This window comes from Hyla sarda, chromosome 2 (genome assembly GCF_029499605.1).
Source record: "Hyla sarda isolate aHylSar1 chromosome 2, aHylSar1.hap1, whole genome shotgun sequence".
NCBI lineage: Eukaryota > Metazoa > Chordata > Amphibia > Anura > Hylidae > Hyla > Hyla sarda.
In genome coordinates, this window is record NC_079190.1 from 259,294,809 (window position 1) to 259,312,138 (window position 17,330).

The 17,330-nt window shown below is 39.2% G+C and overlaps 1 protein-coding gene across 4 annotated transcripts in view; it reads right to left on the reverse strand.

The window, feature by feature from the left end:
• Window positions 1-7,465: 7,465 nt before the first annotated feature.
• IFNLR1 (interferon lambda receptor 1) overlaps window positions 7,466-17,330 on the reverse strand; it is a 62,092-nt gene continuing 52,227 nt past the window's right edge. For all 4 annotated transcript variants that reach the window (XM_056557036.1, XM_056557035.1, XM_056557037.1 and 1 more), the window contains 3 exons: window positions 16,375-16,531; window positions 10,431-10,543; window positions 7,466-8,484 (listed from right to left, as the gene is read on the reverse strand). In XM_056557036.1, the coding sequence (XP_056413011.1) occupies window positions 7,792-8,484; window positions 10,431-10,543; window positions 16,375-16,531 (963 nt within the window). In that variant the 3' untranslated portion in view covers window positions 7,466-7,791. The remainder of the gene's footprint in view (window positions 8,485-10,430; window positions 10,544-16,374; window positions 16,532-17,330) is intronic.

Sequence of the window (17,330 nt, forward strand, 5' to 3'; positions counted from 1 at the left end):
CTGTGTTTACATTTGTATATATTAAATTAATAATTTAATAAAACTGTGGCTGACCCTTACCCATCAAAGAAACAGTTGTTGTCTGGTTACTGTTTGTTAAGTTTTGTAGTCATAAGAAGGTGCCCCTCCTTTTCTTCTCTTTCCCGTCACAGTTTGTAAATCACAGCAGTCTAAACTCATTGTAATCTTAGGTTCTTCAAACCATTCCTAAGCAGTTCTTGGCACTGTGGCAGAGATCTTTATCCTGCTAATAGAGACCATTAGGTAATACTGGTTTTTTATGAAGAGGTGTACTTGGTCTGCAACAATATTTAAGTAGGTGGTATGTGTCAAAGTTAAAGTCTCATGAATACCGAGGCCCAAGTTTTCCCTGAATACGTTTGATCTTTCAGCAGACATCCACGTGGACTGCATTACTGTCAATAATGACGGCACATGTCTGTGCGGTACTAGCGCCAAAGGATTTTCGTGACACCAGCAGCAGATGGAATCTTCACCCAGAAATATCTTTAAGGCTCTTTTGAGGTTTGAATGTTGACTTACAGGTTAGCTATCAACAATAGGTTGCTCTAGAAAGCCAGCTTTCTTCTTATCGAAGAAGAGCTTATGTACATACATTCCATGAAAGGCATGTGTAGAGTCTTTAATACTAACACTGAGGACATGGCTGTGTCTTAGTCACATGACCACTCACTATTACATTTGTACACAGGAACATGAGTATGAAGTTGTCTAGAAATGGGTTTAATGCAGATACCATGCAGTGGTTTGTAACCTGCAAATAAATCAGCCATAGAAAAGTATTTTGGATAATAGCAGGTAATAATCTTTATCTAAATAGTGTCAACATTGTACAAAAAAAAAAAAAAAAAAGCGGAGCAACAAGAATTTAACAATTATAACAGGAGTTCAGCTCCTGCTCACAAGAGCTTACTATCTATGAGGAAAAGGAAGTGAAACAAGAGGTAAAAGTGGTTGATTTGTACTATGGCCCAGCCATCTTTTGCACAAAAATGAAAGAAGACTCATAATGCTGCCTGAACCAATCATACAGCCAGTATCTGTGCAAGTACAGATATGAAGTGCAAAGAATATGGGAGATAGTATATATATTGGCATGACTAAGTCTCTTAGGGGGGACATTTATCAAGGTATTTAGAGCCTTTTTTTTCCATATAAAAGTTTTGTGACTAAGCAATAAGTTACAAACAGCCTTACCAACGCAAATTTCAGTTTTCACTTTGCATTGGTCTGTTATTTATGATGTGTGAAAGTCGCACGTAGACAAAAAAAAAAGTCGCTCCAGGTCTGACCTGGAGTACAAAACTCCTGTATGTGAGCAAATTGAAAAAAGTCGCAAAAAAGTCTCAGCAGCGACTTTTGTGTTTTGCTTATGTGCTCCATATTTATCAACCCCCTTTGATAGTATGATAAATATGTAGCACATAAGCAAAACTAAAGAAAAAATGTATTTCAGTACTTGCTTACCAAAGCAATAATGATAAATGTCCCCCTTAGTAGTCAAGTTTAGATTGAGTTACTGATCTTTTTATTTAGGTTTCTGGTAATTCCTTGGAAAAATAGAGAACGCAGTTAGCTTGGTGGCATTCTAGAAGGCAACTTGGCAGGTCAGCTGAACAATGTAAATGAATTCATCAATGTTTGAATGTCTATGAATGTTTACTGTTTACTTGACTGTTTATCAGATAAAAAAAAAAATTTTTTTTTTTTAAAAACAAGCGTTGGGGTATTCAATTGCCATTGAAAATCACACCAAAGTTGTTGACAAGTTAGAGACAACTGAATATGCTGTGCTCTTCAGAACAACCTACTAGCAATGTGTTAACATGTTGTCCATCAGTTTACAGGGGAATTCCCTACATCAAAAGTTATCCCCCTATCCACAACATATGGGATAACAAGACTCAAGATTCTTAGCATAGGGGGACTCAAGATTCTGAGAACAAAGGAAAGATTGTCCTCCCAATAAATGGAGCACAGCACAAATGCACGGCCAGTGCTTAATTCCTTCTCTATGGGGTATCTGATCATTGCAGATCAGGGGGAAATGATTCTCTCTTCTCAGGATCAGTAGAGGTTCTAGAGGTCACATTCCCACTGATCAGCTTGTTATACCCTATTCTGTCGATAGGGGATAACTTTGGATGTTGGGATAACCCCTTTACAGTGTTCTTATTTTATTTTAATTTTTTTATATAAATAGGTTATTAGATAACATTTTCCTTATGTCATTGAGCCAAACTGTCTGTTGGAGGTCAACATTTGGTAGCAAGTCTTGATAAGATGTAATGATCTTTGTTCTCAATTGGTGAAAATGAGGTTGCATTTTCGCGAATTATTGACGATTCTGCTTGGGTTAAAGTGAAACTGTCGACAGGAATATGCTTGTGAAACTGCACACACAATGCATTAGGGCTTCACAAGCATATTCTAGGCATATATGTATAGATAAATTAGGCTGTTTTATACTTAGAAAAAAACTGCTTCATAATTCCTCCAGGAGTCAGTCCCTCAGTTGAAGGTGGTGGCCTGGGGTCCAACTCTGCTCCGGGCCGCACTGCCTTTCTCTGCTTACACGGCGCAGTCGTTTGATAACTGGCGCATGCACAGTAGAACTACACAGGGCCACTGCAGGTAGTCAATCAACTGCGTGACATAGCCGAAGAGAGGCGGTGCAGCCCCGGAGCAGAGAAGAACCTGGGCCCCACCTCTTTGACTGTTGACCTGACTCCCAAAGGAATTATAAAGCTGTTTTTCTAAGTATAAAACATCCTTATTTATCTATAAATATAAAGGCTGAGAATATGCTTGTGAAGAAATACTACATTGTGTGTGCAGCTTCACAAGCATATTCTTAGTTACAGTTGCATGGTTACTTACATATATATATATATATTCTATTTTTCAAATCTTTCCTTAAGGATGATTTATGAGGTCCCTTGGCAATTAAACATAGGCTGGGGTATCAAATCCCAAGTATACATGCCACCAAATCTGTAAACAAGCCAGGCTGAATAAAAATAAAAAATAAATCAGATTTTTCCAAATCCCCAGTAGCTAACTTTTTAGTCTACTAAAGACAGGTCTGCTATGATTTCAGGTCTCTAATCTGTAGCAAAATTAAATAAAGAAGTGTAAACGGAGTAAATATTTATGTAATAAAGTTATTCAGTAGAAATATAACTGAGGAAGGACACAATGCGCTTTAGGGTGAGGTGACAACCTACTATAAACAGGCCTCAAAACACATGTAGAGGTACCAAAACCTCACAACAATTTAACCCCATCGGGGTTAACAAAACCTCTTTTAGTCCATGTGTTCACAATAAAACATAACTTTTAATGCAAATTACGAATAAGAAATGTGAAAAGGTGAGAAAGAAAAAAACACACCTAAAAACATAACCCTATCTGTGTCTGTAAGTACCTAGTACACAAGTGACACACTAGGAACCACAGATTGGACAACCTAAGGAACAGATAAAAATTATTTTACCCACCGAATGCTGGGGTGACCAATGGGACAGAATGACCCAATATTATTAGTACCGCTCTCAAATAGGAGCTGTGTATTCAGGGGTGCTAAATCACCCTCCAACTGAGATACTACGCTCTGAGTCCGGGTATTATGCACAATCCTTATTATTCCACTGAAGTTATTCGGCCACCCTCCAATTTTTTGGGTAATACACACTATATAGCTGAGAAATCAATAACACTTAAGGACGTCCAGGACCTGTGGCTAATAGCGTGCCGCGTGCTATTAACCCTTTAGACGCGGCGTTCAAAGTTGATCGCTGCATCTTAAGTGAAAGTAAACTAGTCCCGGCTAGCTCAGTTGGCTGTTCGGGACCTCCGCCGCGAAATCACGGCATCCCGAACAGCTGGAACACACAAGGAGCCTGCCTCCTGCATGTCCGATCGCTGAATGACTGCTCAGTGCCTAGATCCTATAGGATAATAATGATCAATGTAAAAGATCAGTGTGTGCAGTGTTATAGCCCCCTATGGGAGCTATAAAATTGCAAAAAAAAGTGAAAAAAATGTTCTAAAGATAATTTAACACCTTCCCTAATAAAAGTTTGAATTCCTCCCCTTTTCCTATAAAAAAAAACTGTAAATAAAAATAAACATGTGGTATCGCTGTGCGCGGAAATGTTCCGAATTATAAAAATAAATAGTTAATTAAACTGCACAGTCATTGGCGTACGCGCAAAAAAATTCCAAAGTCCAAAATAGCGTATTTTTGGTCACTTTTTATATAATGAAAAAAATGAATAAAAAGCGATCAAAAAGTCCGATCAATACAAAAATGGTACCGATAAATACTTCAGATCAAGGTGCAGAAAATAAGCCCTCATACCGGCCCGTACACGGAAAAATTTAAAGTTATAGGGGTCAGAAGATGACAATTTTAAACGTATACATTTTCCTGTATGTAGTTATGATTTTTTCCAGAAGTCCGACAAAATCAAACCTATATAAGTAGGGTATCATTTTAATTGTATGGACCTACAGAATAAAGTGAAGGTGTCATTTTTACAAAAAGAAATGTACTACGTAGAAACGGAAGCCCCCAAAATTACAAAATGGTGTTTTTTCTTCAGTTTTGTTGCACAATGATTTTTTTTCCATTTTGCCGTAGATTTTGGGGTAAAATGACTGATGCAAAGTTGTATTGGTGGTGCAAAAAATAAGCCATCATATGGATTTTTAGGTTCTTAATTGAAAGAGTTATGATTTTTGGAAGTTAAGTAGGAAAAACCGAAACCCTGAGTCCTTAAGGGGTTAACTAGAATATTTCACTCAAGTGTCAAGTCTGACACACCAGCACATTGATATGAGTTTGTTTTCTTAATATTTAATCTTGTTTTCATAAATATTACTTTATAAAGTCTAACTGATTTTAGTTTATTGGCTACTTTTACTAAACCAGTTGTTCCAGTTTTTACTACAGGTTTGAAAAACAATGCAATTTGAAAATTCGAAGAATTTTAGTTGAAGGTTAACATTATTGGAATGCCAAGGTAATGCCTTAAAAACCTGCAGGGTTATTAGCAGACAGCTGTACAGGGTATGTTTAGTCTGGACATATTAACAATGTGAAAATGTTCAACAATTTTTTAACATTTTATTTTATAACATCTTCTCAATTGGGTTTCCACCATTTGTGATGCAAAGATCCATGCACTGTGCAAGATTCACATGAACCTGATGCAGTGACTCCACATTTCCCTCAATTTGAGATCATCCATTAAACATGTGTTCTTTCAGGTGATTTATATCTGTGATTTTCATTAAAGGAGTAGTCCAACGGTGAAACATTCTATACAGTTAGCAACAGTTTTAAAAGTTATATAACTCTGCAATATACTCACTTAAACCAAGGGGGACGGAAAGTACCTTTTTTCCTTGTTTTCCTCTGGACAGGAAACCCCTCCCCTGCTCTGTGTTTTCCCTGTGAAAACTTGAAATCTACCCGTGATAAGTTAGGTCCTGTGTAGACAGAGCAGGGGAGGGGAGGAGCTGTGTACGTCCTCATTCTCCCCCTTCATTGCCGACCAACATTGTATATACGTCCATTCAGTATATACCTCCATTCATTACAAGTCAGGCTAGGTGCGCTAGCTTGACATAAAAAAGATAAGTCCAGTGCGCATGCGCGACTTGCGCTAAACCCATGAGCCCGAGGTCGCCGTCTGCAAGATATAATTAAGCCATGCCCCCTCACCCCCCCTCCCGGAGGATGGAGAGCGCAGCTTTGCATAATACAAGAAGGCAGGAGGAGAATGAGGACATACACAGCTCCTCCCCTCCCCTGCTCTGTACACACAGGACCTCATTTATCATGGGGAGGTTTCACGTTTTCACGGGGGAAACACAGAGCAAGGGGGGGGGGGGGGGAGAGGACGTGTGTGTGAAGGGGACATACTGCACTGCACGGGTTGGGGATGATTTCTGTGTGTGAGGAGACATATTACACGGGATGGGGATGTATAGACTGCAGGGGAATAAATATCATACTGGGGATATTTTCTATGTGTGAATGACACATGCTGGGAGTTGTAGTCCCTGTTATGTGTGTGTATGCCAGTGTTTCCCAACCAGGGAATGCTGGGAGCAGTAGTTTTGCAACATCTGGAGGCACCCTGGTCCACTCAGGGAGTCCTTCACTTAGTCTTTTGATTTTTGGTAGTAACTGGTCTCTCAACATAGGGTGGTATGTCTCACTAACTAAAAGATCATCCCCAAATGTCTTCAACACATGAGCTTTCCACAAACCAGACCATAATAATGGTGCTTGCTGTTTGGTAGGTCCACTTTACGTGTTTAGACATTAGGGACACCCTGTACATTCCCGGTAAAATTACCTTAGCATTGATATGACAGGTTTATCTAGGTAAACTCTATTAAATATTGGTAAATAATAAATATTGCTTAGAAATAATATGTATAATAATTTCCCTAAGTTAAGAATTGCTGTTCAAATGAACGTAACCTTCACAGCCATTTTTGTATCACTCCAGTGCATCAAAAATTTAAACAATAAAAATGTGGAAATAGTCTTCATTAAATACGTCCTAGTGTTTTGTGTGTACAGATCCTATGCAGACCTATATGTCTCTATGGTAACGGACTATAAACAACCCTATATAGTCTGATCCTACAATTTTACTCCAGCTGATATTTCCTAATTATCACTAAGTTATTTGGTAGGGGACATGCATGTCACTATGACTGTATAATGAAACTACATAACTTATTTATAGACTGTTACCATGGAGACACATAGGTCTATATAGGAACTATAAACACAAAAGACAGGATGTTGTCATTTACAAATTATTTACAAACTTAAAGTGTTTATGTAATTTCTAAAACGTCTAATTCCGAAGACCTGCTGCGGTCTGAGTAATAGCCACCCCCCAGCTGTCAATCAATTCCAACTCTTTTACTGTATTAGTCTTTGGAGTGAAAGAGTGGGATAGGGTGGCTGGCGGCGGAGTGAAGAGCTTAAAGGGACACTCACGTGGAAAACTTTTATTTTTAAATCAACTGGTGCCAGAAAGTTAAACAGATTTGTAAATCACTTCTATTAAAAAAATCTTAATCCTTCCACTACTTTTTAGGGGCTGTATACTAAAGAGAAATCCAAAAAAGAAATGCATTTCCTCTGATGTCATGACCACAGTGCTCTCTGCTGACCATTTTAGGAATTGTCCAGAGCAGGAGAAAATCCCCATAGCAAACATATGCTGCTCTGGACAGTTCCTAAAATGGACAGCAGAGGTCAGCAGAGAGCACTGTGGTCATGACATCAGAGGAAATTTGGATTTCTCTTTAGTATACAGCCCCTAAAAAGTACTGAAAGGATTAAGATTTTTTAATAGAAGTGATTTACAAAACTGTTTAACTTTCTGGCACCAGCTGATTTAAAAAAAAAAAAAAAGTTTTCCACGGGAGTACCCCTTTAATCCTACACTTCAGCCGACTTTTACCAACGATCACTTCAGCTGGCTTTTATCAATAAAGTGTCAAAAGTTTTTGTAAACAACACTAATGTTTTAACTAATTTTTAAAGCATTTGAACAATATAAAAAAATCTCTTTATAGGCCACAATAGTTCTCTTTCATTGTTTGTGTTATACAATATGATCAGACAAACCATTTACACACACACACACTCATGTACAATTTATCCATCACGGTTCAAATTATGGGATCCATTTGTCTGTTTCTGCCATACATATAAATATTATTCCTTCATTTTCATCTTCTTGACATGTAAGTCCTCTGTGTATAGTCTGAACAGCAGTCTTTATGTGGTATTTTATACTGTGATGGATATTCCGAAGTTTTAAAGTCTGTACTTAAGGAATCCAATCCATCTTCCGAATCTGTGAAGCAGTGGTTACTTGATTCTCCGTCTGAGTTGTCCATACAATTGTCCATATCAATAATGCCCCCTATACACAATGTATTTAAAGGCACGTTTACTAAGGAATTAGGCTCCATTGGGGAAAGGCTGTCTAATGAGTTTCTTACAGACTTAGAGGTAGAGGAAAGCATTTTACCATCTTCTAGGACACTAATATTAATCTCTTTAGGACAGTTGTTGGTTTGGTCATTTTTTGCTTGGAATAACATGTCTGTAACCGATCCTGATGTATTTGGGCTGGTACAGCTAGTTGCAGATTGATCACTGCTGGAGTTGCATGCTAAGCCTTTCGAAGAAAAGTATCCCTGACTGTGAGAACCTGATGTTTGCATAGTGCGTCGCTCCATGTATCCTTGGCCACTCACTGGGTAAATATTGACACCATCATCATATTTATTAGGTGGCAGATGCTTGGCTGAAGAGTCTTGTTCTGTTATGTTATAAATGGTAAGTGAATGATAGATTTCTGAGTACATATCTGGAAAACAGGAATCCTTCTGGCAATATTTGTTTTTTGGAAAATCCTTGAAAGAAAAAAGTATAATTTATTAAAAGCTAGAAAGAAAAACCCGGTAAATACTCAAGCTCTATGTTAAAGTTTTCATCATAGATCTAGCCATCACGCTATGATGTATTTTATAGCGTTTGTAAGACATATTAAGCAGTTCTATTTGTGTAATACTTAAAGGGGTATCATATTAGTCACAGTGCTCCCATATACATTATTATGGGGGTTTAGTGGTTAGGGGTTTCAAGTTTAAAGGGTTACTCCGCTCCCCAGCGTCCAGAACATTAAGTTCCTAACGCTGTGTGCGGGCTTCCGTGTGCACGCCCGCCCCCTCGTGACGTCACGGCCTGCCCCCTCAATGAAAATCTATGGGAAGGGGGCGTGACGGCCATCATGCCCCCCATAGACTTGCATTGAGGGGGCGGGATGTGATGTCACAGGACGGGGCGTGAAGTCATGAGGGGGGCGGGCATGAACACGGAAGCCCGCACACAGTATTAGGAACTCAATGTTCCGGACGTTGTTAGCGGAGTAACCCTTTAAATCAAGTCCAATTACTCCAGTTTTGTCCCACATTCAACATATTTATATACTACATAGATGATATCCCCATTGGTGTTTTTGTCCATTTAAATGTTTCACCGTATAGGGAACAGCAAAGTTATAGATTGTGGGGAAATCTGCTGACTTGTGATTTGGTAACTTAAAAGGTTGTCTGGAATTTTTTTTAAAGCAGGTGGGGGGGGGGGGGGGGGGGGGACACAACCTATTGTACTACAGATAAAGGGCATAACTGCTCCTGGGGATGCAGTCATGTAACACAACCATTTATGAAGACTGTCATAAAGATGCAGAATTCCGGTCAAATGATGATAATTCTGTATCTTTCTGCATATATGTGGAATTTCTGCAAAATTCATGTGGAGATTCCACATGAATTCCCTGTGTACAGAAAACTGGGCTTTTCTTTTATTGCATTTGTAAAAAATTTTCATCAAATCAATTGACAGCAATTCCACATATTGCAAAGAAAAAAAAAGCCCCATTCACAAGACCTTTCTTTATGCGGAATGCAGAATTTCCGCAGCGGAAAGATCGATGCGGAAATTCTGCTGTGTGAATGGGACAACAGAATCCCATTAAAATTAATAAGCTATAAAGACAAGCAGAATTTCCATGCAGATCTTCTGGCGTGTGAACATTGCCTAACACTCAAGCAATGGTTTAACATTGTGCAGCCTCAATTCATTCAAACAGCTTTCCCAACAGTTTTTTTTTTTTTAATTAGTTTTTACTTTTAATTTCTATCATGTATCCATGTGAGTCCTAGTATTTTAAGGGAACCTTTTTGAGGTATATATTGATCTTTCTTTAAATGCATACTTTTTTGGATGGGGGAAATTAAAAAAACAACATTTCCTAGTATTTTGGGTTTCCTTTTTATAGCATTGATTATGCTGTATAAATGACTTGTTTATTTTACTAAGTGGGTCAACAATTGAAAACATTAAAAATATTTTTTCTTGTATACTTTTGTTTATCACAATACCTTGTTATTGCCAAATATTATGCCTGTCAGCATAACACCGACAAACAGTGCTGCCAATGTTGAATACACCTTCTGTACATTAAATATGTATGTGTTACTTTGTCACCAGTCATAATAAGTACAGCACACCAGAAAGTGATGTCACGCCCCTCTAATCTTTTACTTGGTCAACAATCGTCAGAGTGGCAGCAAGGCAAGGCACTATAACTTAGAAACAAGGGGGGGGGGGGGGGTGCTATAAAAACGTGTGCCCCCCAACTAAGCTATCTGGAAGTTACACCAGCTGTGACCATAGGTTCTCTTTATACATGTACTATATATTCCTGTATAGTCTGTAAAACAATTAATGCACCTACTTTCTTCTAAGTAGATACTTTGTATCTACTGGTAATGAGGATTCTTGTAGTACTTACCAATGCTTTGGGTTTCTTTGCTTTAACTGTTACTTTATGCCAAATTATAAGGTATATAAAGACAATAATGCAGATTGGTGGTGCAGCAAGATACGCCATGTGCAAGTGTCCATCTAGAAAGAAAAGATGTAAAATTTAACATAATTTAAAACAGACTACTGAACACCATGGAGAGAGAATAGAATAGGCTGTAATGACCTATTGTTTAAATTAAAGTTATATGAATAATCTTGGGTGATTTCTTTTCAAATTTTTCCATTTTATTATCTACATTATAAAGTAATCCTGAAATTACTAGAATTACTAGAAATTACTGAAGTTACTAGACCTAATAATGAGAATATGTAGTGTCCAGTACAGCTGTGCCATCTACCACCTACTAAAAGAGTTGTTTGTTTAATGTCTATTCAGTATATTAGGAACTGGAGAGTTGTGTAAATGTGTTTCGCTGTAAAAGTTGATTGAGGTGTCTAAAATGAAAGTAAAAAAATCCCGGCAGCTCAGCCGAGCTGATCGGGACCATTGTGATGAAAGGAGGAAAAATGGGTAGGAGGAGAAAACGAAAGTGAAAACTAAAATTGGCCTGGTCTTTAAGGCCAAATTGGGCTGAGTCCTTAAGTGGTTAAAGGGGTACTCTGCCCCCTAGATATCTTATCCTCTATCCAAAGGAAAGGGAATAAGATGTCTGATCACTGGGATCCCCTAATGGAGGCAGGTGAGGGGACCTCCGTCCGCCATCTTGGATGATCTGATGCCCTCGGCAGTGCCGCGGGTTATCATATTAGCCATTTTAAGTGCCGCACTGCCACAGATGCTGTGATCTGTTTTGATTATAGCATCTGAGGGGTTAATGGCAGACATCAGTGCGATCGCTGATGTCTGTCATTATCGGCGGGTCTGCGGCTCCTTGTCTCGCGTCACAGCCGCGCCGTAAATGTGTGCTGTAAATGTACAGTGCTGTGCGCAAAGTATTGCTATGCAGCGCCGTACATTTACGGCATGTGTCCTTAAGGAGTTAAAGGGGTTCCCACTGCCCTGCCTTCCGGAGCTCCACTCGCAGCGTCCGGAAGTTTATTACTCCAAACGCTGTGTGTGGGCTTCCGTGTTCGAGGCCGCCCCCTCGTGACGTCACGAGGGGGCAAGCGTGACGTCACGAGTGGGCGGTCTCGAACATGGAAGCCCGCACACAGCATTCGGAGTAATAAACTTCCGGACGCTGAGAGCGGAGCTCCGGAAGGCAGAGCGTGGAGAACCCCTTTAAGGGCTTAGCCATCTTTGCAATAAATAAAGGCCCTAAATGCATAAAAATGCCATACGGTTTTCCATGCTGATCTCTTGCTCTTGATGTTACTTCAGCAGCAGATGTGACCACTGCAGCCAGCTTCTGTCACTGAGCGTTGATGCCAGAAGTACAGAGTGTGACTTCCAAGGATTAACTGTGGCGGCCATGTGACATCCCCTGCTGAAATAAGACCAGAGCACTGACCGGAGGCAAAACGGGGTATCAGAGTGGGAGCACGGGAATGGAGTGGATACACAGCAAGGGCAGGGCTAAGAGGTGTGCAAAAGCCAGGACTAGACAGGTTTAGGTCCTTTCTTTCTCCTGGGAAAGAGAGGTTGGACTAGGGACTTCTCCTCCAGTCATTTGCTAGGAGTAATGTGACCATGTGACCTATGCACTGTTCAACTGTGTACAGTATATTCAAGAAATGTTAACCCTTTACACAATGCAAGACATCAGTGTATGCAATAAATTGAGTGAAATGCACAAAAATACATTTGCAAAACTCTCCAGTACCTGCTATACAAATTATGCATAAGGAAAACCATGTAGTTTGCACCAGGCTCAGATTTAATACTATACAGGTCTAGATCTAAACTATACACATTAAGCTCTGTAGCTTTGTATTTCACACTACAGTGACTTCTCACAGAAAATCCACAAAGAAATTCCATGCAAAATCTGCTTGCAGCAGCCTCCCGTTGATTTATTTGGCATATCCTAAGGCCATGTTCACATCTCGGAATTTCCGTGTGTAATTCCGCATTGGAATTCTGCACGGACATTCCGGAGCATTCCGGAGAATTCATGCATAGCCAATTGGCCATCTATGAGACGGGGCACTCCAATGCGGTCTAAGCGGCGGCATGTAATGCCGTTGCCCGTAGTTTTCGGAATGTCCGCACAGAGATTTTCCATGTGGACATTATGTAGTATGAACATAGCCCTAGGTCCATGCACACTAGAGAATGTCTAAGCGGAGAAATTCCGCTCACAAATTCCAATGCAGCAGCCTCTCATTGATTTCAGTGAGATTCTGCTGCGCACTGCAGAATTTCTCTGCCACAAGAATTAAAATTCCGGAGTCCGCAGAGAAAACGATAATGTCCAATTCTTTCATTGGAATCTGGTCGGAAATGTATTGTGGTTAATGGAGATGGCGCATGTCCAAATGGTCTATTGTCAACTGTACACAGTATGTCCACCCAGAATTTCTCTGGGTTGATATTCTCTAGTGTGAATGGGTGCCTAGTCTTCCCTGGTAAATTTTATGCTTAACCATTTTTTAGCAGTTTTTGGAAATATTCTATAGTATAACTCTTTACATGCAAGGTCTCCAGAACTGAACACAGATAAGATTGGTCATGTAAAAGTGCACTGGGGGCATACAGGACTGTGGTGGTATATATGGATAAAATACAGATTTGTGCTTTGTTTGTTATATCTTTGGTTTTGGTGTTTGCCATACTGAGTTGGCAGGAGTGTTCTTGATTTAAAACGTCATTTATTTATTTGCATTAGAATTTATAGATTCTAAGTTGTGGTTTCTGGAGACAAACATTCATATGTTATGAACGTTTGCCTGTAGCAGACAAAGCAGTGGGGATCTTTGGAGAGAAAAGATCTTTGGGGGTCCTGTTAGAAAAGGCTGCATGATATTTGTGTAATGTATGCTTGATGGATAGTGTGATTCTACTGAATCGTGACTACCCAGTGAGAATTCAGTCTCTGTGTAGTAATGTAATGTTGAAATATTTAGGGTTTTAAGTCAGCAGAACCATGATTACAGTTTACATTAAAACCTCCCCCATTTCTTTATTGTAGATATTAAAAGTATGTTTTTACTAAATATATTTGTTATGTAAGTAATTTAAAGGGGTATTCCAGAATTTTTTTGTATTTGACTATGCTAAAGGGGCTGTAAAGTTAAAGGGGCACTCCTTTATTTATTTATTTTTTTTTTTAATGAACTTTTGCCAGAAAGTTAAACAGATTTGTAAATTAAATGTATAAAGAGTTCGAAAAATCAATCGGCACTCACCGGTCTTCTTCAGCAAGAAACTTCTTTAATGCAAAATACTCAAAAACATAAAGGCAAAGGGGGGAGAGAGATCAACAAGGGGGGTATACACCTCCGGCGACAGAATCTGTTTTATGTGCACGCCATAGACTGTGCAGTTTAATTAACATTATATTTTTATAGTTCGGACATTTCCGCATGCGGCGATACCATATATGTTTATTTTTATTTACACAGTTTTTTTTTATTAGGAAAAGGGGGGTGATTCTGACTTTTATTATGGAAGGGGTTAAATGATCTTTATTAAAACTTTATTTTCACATTTTTTTTGCAGTGTTATAGCTCCCATAAGGGGCTATAACACTGCACACACTGATCTTCTACACAGATCACTGCCAGGCAATAGCTGGGCACTGATCAGTGTTATCTCTGCTCGACTGCTCCTGCCTGGATCTCAAGGCACGGAGCAGTCATTCGGCGATCGGACAGCGAGGAGGCAGGTAGGGACCCTCCAGCTGTCCAGCAAGCTGTTCGGGACACCGCAATTTCATTGCGGCGGTCCCGAACAGCTCCACTGAGTTAACTGGCAAAGTTTACTTTCACTTTAGACACGGCGATCAACTTTGATCGCCGCGTCTGAAGGGTTAATACTGGGCATCAACGTGATCGGTTATGTCCGGTATTAGCCGCGGGTCCCGGCCGTTGATGGTCGCCAGGACCGACGCAATATGACAGGAGCCCGCTCATGACGTATGCATACGTCATGTAGCGGGAAGGGGTAAATACACTTCCCTCCTAGGGAATATGAACACACAATGGCCCTGATTTACTAAAAGTGGAGTGTAGCTTTTGTTGTGTTTCTTGCTGTTCTGACCTTTTTTTTCCATGGTATTTACTAATTTACTCTGCTTTCGGAAACTTTATACATGCTTTAAAGTGTAGGATTTTCTTCCCAGAAAATTCACATGATTTTTTCCCCACTCTGAGTGTCATGCATTCAGAATTTACACAGAATTTAGGCACACAACCCGACAAAAAGATTCTTGATTGTAACATAGTAGCATAGTGGCCCTCATTTACTAACAGGATTCCTACTCTTTTTGAAGGTTTTGCACCTAAATTGTGTTGCACGGACCATTTGGCAGAATGTGCGACAGAAAAAACCTGACAGAATCTGAATCACTCAGAATGAAAATAAAACCCTACAAAATGGGCATGGCTGTTGAAAAACGGGGCTTGTTCCCTACATTTCATCCAAAATCACTTGTCTTTTCTGAAAACTACTCTGAAAACCATGTGAATTTTCTGGCAAGAAAACCCTACACTATAAAGCATGTATAAAGTTTCCGAAATAAAAGTAAATTAGTAAATACCATGGAAAAAAAAGGGTTGGAACAGCAAAAAACACAACAAAACCTACACTCCACTCTTAGTAAATCAGTAAATAACCGCTGTTTCTTAGTGCATTTACCGGTTCTATGTCCTTTAGCCAGTTGAGCTGTAGACTCTGCTGCTGACCAAAATTGGTCATAGGGGGTAGATGGCTGAGTATGAGTGGGTTGGTTTTGGGAAATAGCCATGGAAATGGATTTAGAAAAGGACTCATTTAAAGTGGACATGGCCGACTTAAGAGCATGTTGTACAGACTTTGATACTGATTTGTCCACTACAGATTGTATTTGGTCAGTGTCTAAAATGTCATATTCTGGAGAACCTGAAGGGTTAATCTCTTGAGAAGAAATCTTACTAGGTTCCTTTATTAGTGTTGGTATAGAAATATATGGGGTATAGAAATATAGGGAATAGATTAATTATGATAGTATAATATCTCTAGAATTGAATATAGTAATAACGGAATGTATTAGAAGGTGATAGGGTAAATAGGTAACAATATAATTAATTTATTTTCACAGGAATTGTGGAATGAAGCAGAAGAAGAGCTGCCGACACCTATGAGGAGAGTTGCGGACTGCAGCGCTGAGGTAAGAAGGGCGCGTATGCACGGGCAGTGAGGATAAGTCAAGTCTCGCGAAAAGCGAGAGTACGGGAGTGAGCGGAGATACGCGGGTAATGGCGCCGGTGAGAAAGAGAGTACGGACCTAGCGTATAGAAGGGGGATAATAAGGTAATGGGATAAAAGGTAATGGCCCAGGAATAAGGGGAAAGGATGAAATGATATAGTTGCTAAATATAACTGAATAAGGACTGATGAATATGAAAAAATATAATATATATGATAAACGGAGAATGAGAATAATGCGAAAATATATATATGCAACAATAAGGTACTGTATAGGTATAATGAATAAGAGTAATATAAGTATCTTTATCCTGCGGGGAGCAGCGAATAAGAAGGAATAGTTTACCTGTCACAGACCTTTCATGACCTATCCAATGTTGTGATTGGCTACTCATATTCATTCATGTTTGGTTGTCACTAAGTTTTTTCTTTCATTACACATTAACTGTCTTGCTGCTGGGAGTCAGTAAAGAGAAAGTATTGCATTATATTATGAGTCTCCTGTCGGAAATAAAATTGCATTTTCGTCGAAATACTCCTTTAAAACCACCAAAATGCCTGTTTATAAATTTCAGATGATATTCATTAGATACTTTAAGCGTATTTTTTTTTTTTTTTTTACCTTTTTCAGTAAAATCGAGGCAAATTGGATGGGAGAATTTGCTCTCTTTGGTGGGATTACTTATATATATCGTTTTGGCAGCAACACAATATTCCCCTTTGTATCCAGGAGTTTGTACTGTGACTGGAAATTTACTCTGTTCTCCTTCATATACAACCTAGAAAAAAGAGCATACGAAAAGGAGTTATCTAAAGTATAAAACCCATTCAATATTTAAAGCACACATGCATATAAAACTCCTGATTTGCCAGTGATTTCAGGATGGGAAGGGAAAATGTGGGATCAGAAAAGAATGCCACCGTAAAAGGTTCTTTTGAGACTACGTGACTGTTTCACAGGATAATTTAAAGCACTGTTATTGCAAAGCAATGAGCTGACATTTGTGTGATTTGCTAATGCAACTTGCCTATGGTGCTGTCAGTTTTGCTGTAGAAGAGCAATTCCTGATGGAAGAAGTGAAATTGCACCTTGCTTTTACCCATAGCACTGTTGTTCTAAATGATTAAAATATAGGTAGGAATTCTTCTAAGTCATAGCCCTACTAAAATAAGAAAAAATAAATAAACCTAAGGCAGTGTTTCTCTCCTCAAGTAACCCCCAACAGGTCATGATTTTAGGATTCCCTTTAATTAACTTTCAACTTTGATCGCCAGCTTCCCAGCAGCTCAGTCGGGCTAATCGGGACTATCGTGATAAAATTGCGAGGTCTCGATCAGCAAGCATGCGAGTAGAGGTCCCCTTACCTTGCTCCGTCGCGTCTGATCGGCAATTGATTGCTCCAAGCCTGAGATACAGGCTTGAGCAATCGATCACCTATTACACTGATACATGCAAAACTATAGCTTTGCAGGGATCAGTTTACAAGATCAGTGTGTGCAGTGTTCTAGCACCCTATGGGAACTATAACACTGTAAAAAAAGTGGAAAAAAAAGTTAATAAAGGTAATTTAACCCCTT